At 34.5% G+C, this 7,018-nt stretch overlaps 1 protein-coding gene across 1 annotated transcript; it reads left to right on the top strand.

Annotated features, from left to right (window-relative positions):
• The first annotated feature begins 685 nt into the window (after nucleotides 1-685).
• LOC129218082 (toll-like receptor Tollo) lies at nucleotides 686-6,802 on the top strand. Its single transcript, XM_054852279.1, has one exon. It carries the CDS (start codon nucleotides 711-713, stop codon nucleotides 4,281-4,283), a length of 3,573 nt encoding a protein of 1,190 aa, XP_054708254.1. The 5' UTR covers nucleotides 686-710; the 3' UTR covers nucleotides 4,284-6,802.
• The last annotated feature ends 216 nt before the right edge of the window (nucleotides 6,803-7,018 follow it).

Raw genomic sequence — 7,018 nt, 5'->3', positions numbered from 1 at the left:
ACTTTGTTTTATTAACTTTTAAATGCCCAAGTAGCTCCTATGATAAAATATAAATTCCAGTTTCCTCTTGCACATTTTCTATTGACTTCTTAAACTGAGTGATATGTTGTGTTCCGATTTTCAATTAAAATATTTAGCATCATGCACTGAAAAAAGTTATCTAAAGAATATTTTTGTATGCTTGTGTGAAAAACGTCCTACGTATTACCATATCTGGATCTAACAATTCGACTTTTGCTCTATCTTTGTAGGTTTTCTGAAAGTGATCCGGAAGAAAAAGCCTCCGGAGAAAAAGATATCGGAAGAAGAAAGAAGTTTCCATTCTAAAAAAATTAAAGAAAGGAAAGTCGTGAAGAGGACATGCAACGAAGCTGCCCAGTGAGCTGATTTCATTTGTCCCGGGAGTCGAACGAAAATCGGATTTCTCCTCACTGTAGAAGTCTTTCATCGAGAAATTGAGCTGCTGAAGTGGAAACTTAAGATTGGATCTGACGAGATGTCACACTGGAATCTAGTCGAGCTAAAAAAGTTCCCCTTTTGGTTGGATTAAAGGACTCAAATAACTGTCGATGATGAGATGATTGCTCTTATCGACTCCAGATAACAATTCGTCTCATTGTACGGAACTGAATTAAGACTTCAACTGACACCAATTAGGTTCTGTTTAAACATTGGCTATCAGAATGAATGTTATTCGAAAAAGACCCACAATGACCATACTTATGTGCTTTATGATTTTAAATTGTGTAGCCGCATCGGCTTTACAATATTCTGCCCCGGATGATTGTGATTGGACCCAAATCAGTTCCAATGACGTATCACTGTCATGCAATCTCCAAACAATCGTTGCTTCTGGAGTACTGGCTACCAATTTCAGCCTCATACAAAGTGATCATACTGTTGCTATGAGTGTTACCTGCGAATCTTTATTTTTTGAAAGTTCTCTTGCCCCAGCCTCTTTCTCCCATCTTCGTAATCTAAAGGCACTTCAATTTAAGCAGTGTAAAATCAAAGAAGTTCCAAGAGATGCGTTTTCTGGGTTAACCGAGTTAAAAAATCTTAGTATTCGCACTATGAATGATGAATGGGGAGAATTTTCTTTGTCCATTCACCCCGAAAGCTTCAATGAATTACACCAATTAGAAACTCTTGATCTAGGACATAATAAACTTCAGAAGTTTACTGACAGAACATTTTGTCACCTCAGTTCATTGAAAACTCTCAATTTGACCCAAAATGAATTGACCTCAGTGATCTCCCATGTAGATGGCGTTAGCAAAGTATATGAGTTTTGTGTCAATGACTTATCCGAATTAGATTTGTCTCACAATAAAATCATGCAAGTTGAAGCAAATGACTTGAAATATTTTAAGAGCTTACGTCTTTTGAGGCTTGCGCACAACTATATTGCCTCATTAGACTGTAACATACTGAAAGATTTTTCAAAATTACAGGTTATTGATATGTCTTACAATCACCTAAGCACATTACCAGCAATGTTGTTCGAAGATTCACCTGATATTAGAGAAATGAACCTTCAAAATAATTCAATCAACCACCTCCCTCAAGGTCTCTTAAATGGACTGCAGCAGCTTGTTATTCTCAATTTTAGCTTTAACAAAATTTCAAGTGATTCAATAAGACCAGAAACATTTGTAGATCTTATTCGTTTAGTCATACTTGATTTAAGTCATAACGAACTTAACAACATAAACAATACTTTATTTCAGTCTCAGTATTCACTTCAAATGTTGTTTTTATCTCATAACAATATAGATACTATTGCAGACAATTCCTTTTCGTCCCTGTATAATTTGCATACTTTAGATCTGAGTCATAATCGCATGAAGTATTTGGATATATTTACACTGAATGGCCTTTACGTTATCAGTAATTTAAAATTGTCTTACAATAGCATTTACGGTATTAATCCAGATGCATTTAAAAATTGCAGCAGTGTACAAGATTTGACACTGAAAGGAAACAACCTGAGTTTTATCCCAACTGCTTTGACATCTTTACAATTTTTGAAAACCTTAGATTTGAGTAATAATAGCATCCAAGGCTTATATAACGCATCATTTCGTGAACTCAAACAACTACGCCATCTTTCGCTTTCAATGAATATAATAGGAAACTTAACCAGAGGAACATTTAAACACATGGTTGGTCTAAAAGAACTAGATTTATCGAAGAATAAGATTCAGAACCTAGAGCATGGAATATTTGATGACATTGAAAGTGTCAGCAAAATTGACCTAAGTGATAATCAACTTTTGGATATTAACGGTCTTTTCATGAATCTCAAGGGTCTAGTCTCATTAAACGTATCACGAAACATGATTTTCTGGTTTGATTACGCTGTTGTACCGGCTGAGCTGGAAGAACTAGATCTGCATAGTAACGGAATTGAAACATTAGGAAATTATTACGAATTAGAAGCAACACTTCAACTTCGCTCATTGGATGTTTCGCACAATCTTATAATGGGAATTAATGCAGCTTCGTTCCCTAATGGCATCCAGTTTTTGAAGATTAACGACAACCGCATTAGCAATGTTTATCCTTTTACCTTTACTGCTAAAGGTAACATCAGCTTCGTGAATATGTCTAATAATTTTATTGAGACTCTTGACATTAATACATTTCGATTGAACCCAAATGCGTTGAAAAAACCTTTCCCAAAATTTGCTATATCTGGAAATCCTTTCTTTTGTGACTGCAACATGGAATGGCTGCAGCATATGAATAAGCCAGATGCAACTCTACAGTATCCGCACATTGTAGATTTAGAAAAAGTGATGTGCCAGTTATCTTTTACCCGCCATGCCGCATTCCTGCCCCTTTCAAAATCAAAATCATCAGATTTTCTTTGCAAGTACCGTAGTCATTGTTTTGCCCTGTGTCACTGCTGTGAATTTGATGCTTGCGATTGTGAAATGGTTTGCCCAGATAATTGCACTTGCTACGCAGATCAGACTTGGAATACAAACATTGTGGATTGCAGTTCACAAAACTTTTCCTCTATGCCATCTGTTATTCCTATGGATGTCACCGATTTGTATCTTGATGGTAACAATATTTATCAACTCACTAGTCACACATTTATTGGGCGCAAGAACATGCGAATTATATTTTTAAATAACAGTAACATCCATGTTATCAACAACAGAACTTTCAACGGTTTATTGACACTTCGTATCTTACATTTGGAAAACAATCAGCTAGTATCGCTTAATGGATATGAATTTGAGACATTAATTCATTTGGAAGAGTTATATCTTTCAAGTAATAAAATTAGATTTGTTGCAAATACTACGTTTCAAAATTTAAAATCTCTCACACATCTGCATTTAGATCACAATCTTATCATGGACTACCAAGTTTGGAATCTTAAGTTAAACACTCGTCTTACTAGCCTTCAGTTAGGACATAATCCTTGGAACTGCAATTGTCAGTATTTGGAATCTTACTACGAATGGCTTCAAAGTTCTTCTTCGCTGATAAAGGACATTGCATCCGTTCAATGCCGCTATAACCAATCTGCAGGGCCTTATCTTGTAGAATTCAACGTGGCTTCGTGCTCTAATTACACAGCTATTACCTACTTTCAAGCCGTGTTCCAAGCAGACTATATGCCCATCATCATTATTGTACCTATTGTGATTCTAATTTTGCTTTTGCTTACGATTCTCATATGTGTGTACCGGAAAGAAATAAAAGTGTGGCTGTATACTAAGTATGGCATCCGCCTTTTTGAGAGAAACACTTTTCCACCTGAAACGGAAAAACTTTTTGATGCTTTTATTTCCTACAGTAAAAAGGATGAAAATTTTATTTCACAGTTTTTAGCTCCTGAACTCGAATATGGTACTCCATCTTACCGCCTGTGTTTAAGATATCGTGATTTGCCAATGTCTGGATATGTTGCTGAGGCTATTACTGAAGCCATTGAATGTAGTCACCGAACAATTATTGTTCTCTCCGAGCAATTCCTTAAGAGCGAATGGTGCCGCTTCGAATTGAAAAGTGCCCACCGTGAATCGCAGTGCAATCGAAAGCACAAGTTGGTTGTGGTGATCATGGATAAACTGTCAATAAAAGACGTTGATCCTGATGCAAGAATGTGCTTCCGCAGTGCCCCTGTCATTCGTTGGGGCGATAAAAGGTTCTGGGAGAAGTTGAAATACGCCATGCCAAATGGACAGGGTCAGCAGAAACCAGATCCTAAAATCAAATTTTCTCAAAGACTGCCGAATTCAAATAGCATCAAGCTTGTGTAGTGGTTTTTGTAAAGAAAATCCTGTGTTAACGAGTTTTCCTTTTGCATCATTAAGTTGCTCAGGATTTTCTTATATTTACGTAATTTTTTGTTCCTATCATGTATTCAGTCTTATGAAGGTGTTAGGCATTCCTGTTTATTATTATTTCATATTCAGTCGTTTACAATACATGTTTTTGTCATACGAAATTTCGGGTAGTGATGAGTTTTACTTCAGCTATCCCGTGCCCAGTGAGAATACTGAAGAAGAGTACATTTTTCTGTCCAGAAAAATTGCTATGTCTTCACTACGAGTATTCGAGTTTCCAGAGCTTTTTACCAACTGTACAATTATATAAACAAGACTTTTCAGCATAAGTTTTTCCTTTGAACTATGATTGTGGTCATCGATATTTGACCACAACTAATTCGCCATTGTATGCTTCTTGTGCCACTTAACTGTTGTCCAACATGAAGCATTGGTACATTTTGTGTTAAACATGTGAGGCGTTTTTATTCGTACTTTCCAAAGCATTTCTTGTATTGTGTATTTTGCTTTAATTGCAATTTGTTCCTCATCCAGACGACTGAGCAGTGCTCTTGACGATTGTACATAATGGAGAATGTGTGCACATAACGCAGCTGTCTATGTTTATTTTTCCCGTCAATTTCATGCTTCCAGACAGTACATGGTCTCTAACGTCCTTTTTTTACCAACTATTTTTCATTAAAATGTGAGAGACATTCAATGGCTGCCTGCTATCCACGCAAACTGATTCCTGAATTATGTAAACAACTTTGAGGAACGGACTAGGGTTTGCTTTAGAATTAAACTTTCTTACATGAATTTATGTTGCTTAGTCCTATACTGTGCCTGGACTGAACAATGAAGCGTGTTTTGGATATATATATATTTATTCGAAGATATTGGAAAGGAATAGCATCAGAATTATCTTCCACTTGATCCAGTGGATGCGAGTGTAGATATGTTCAAACTGTGTTATTTGCTGGAAATGTTCGAAAATTTATCGCAAATGGTTCAAACTTGCAGCACGAAAGTTCGGCCAAATTTTTAATGCGTGTACGACTGAAAGCAAATTGTTGTTAGAAGCTATCCTCATTTATATATTTTTTTAAACATTTTTTCCATTTGAAACTTCAATTATCTTTATCTTTGACTCCTTTTTTATTTAATCCTTTTCATAGATACTGATATAATGGTTAATTAGAACTAATATTGAAAGCTGTTAGACAGTTTTCATCAGTGACATGAATGTTTTTTTAATTAATGAAGTTGGAAAGTGTTATTTCATATTATTTTGTTCACTATTTTTTACTGTCGAAATTCACTCAAAATGTAAAACACCAGGCAATAATCAAATTAAACACTTAAAATGAAAGTAAAATATAAGTATTACTGAATCTAAAGCAAAATTTACTGCAAATACAGATTATACATTACTTGAGCGACATCATTTCTGCTAAACTCTTAATTTTAATCACATTTTAGCTCTATTGTATTATTATGAAAAAGTTTTTTTCGTCTTCATATTTTACTGAACTGTATTGATCTTCTCTTTCATGAATTATATTCGAGAGCTCATTATTAATTTTATCAGTATTTTTTATTTTCTTTGTATCAGATTCTGAGACGTGTTTCACGCGAAGTATTAATGGCAAATCAATGGATTTTTAACTCATGCAATGACCCAGAAAGGCGAGGAAACATTTAAGCACCATTATTTCGTAATTATAAATCTCTGAAAAGCTTTTAGCACACGCTTTTTAAATGTCCGTCTTTATTATTTGTCACCACTTTAACTGAATTGTTTGTTCGCATCAGTTAAAAAGCTTTCAAGAAAATACTTGAGTTTTTTGCTTCATCTTTTAATGAAGCTGTATATGATCGATTAAAACCTTAGTGTTTTTAATTGTGCATGAAATGTTGCTGTATTTATCGAAATTGGGCTCCTGTAACAATCCTTTTTTAAGTTCGTGGATCATTTAGTACACATATTTTTTTTTACTTTTAACTATATTCACAATTTTAATTCTATTACTTCAAAATATTTTAAATACATTTTTGGCAGGTCCAAAATTGGATCGTAAATTTCTTAGAAATTTTCGAGTGACTTAATTATTTAAAAATTTTGACTTGATAAAATTCATTCCAGTTCCGTTTTTATTTAATATTTATAATCATTATTATATTTAAAATGCATCATTTAAAGAATTGGTAATGCTTGCTTTTTATGTTTTACCGATTAGTGTATTATGTGAAAAAGTTTTGAGTTTATGCAAACAATATTTTTGTAGTCGTGCACTTCTTAAAGTTCTCTTGCAAAGTGCAGAAGGCCAAGCTTTACACGCTATGCCTCGTAGCTGTGATTAACAGGAATCCTGCCCAACTGATTGTAGAAGTGGTGCTAGCTTCGGATTTTCTTCGTACATTCACACGTCATTTTGGAGCATTGCGATATCTGTGATAATATTCGAATACTTTTTCTTATACTGTCTGTTGTAATAAAGTAGATGGTAACAAAATTGTGTCATTGTTTTCTTGGGTTTTTCACTGACTGTTAACCAATGTACAGATCAACGAAAAAAATGAAGAAATACATATGAGGCAGTGAGAAGCAAAAGGATATAAGTGGAAGAATTAAAAATTTGTAGATGACCAGTACAAATGGTAGGTGAACCTCTCCTCTGTTTTGGGGCAAGAGATAGTACTAGTAGCTTTAGTAGGTTTTGTTATAC

This window comes from Uloborus diversus, chromosome 3 (genome assembly GCF_026930045.1).
Source record: "Uloborus diversus isolate 005 chromosome 3, Udiv.v.3.1, whole genome shotgun sequence".
Classification (NCBI taxonomy): Eukaryota; Metazoa; Arthropoda; class Arachnida; order Araneae; family Uloboridae; genus Uloborus; species Uloborus diversus.
The sequence above is the reverse complement of the archived record's forward strand: the minus strand, read 5'-3'. Positions and strand labels throughout refer to the sequence as shown.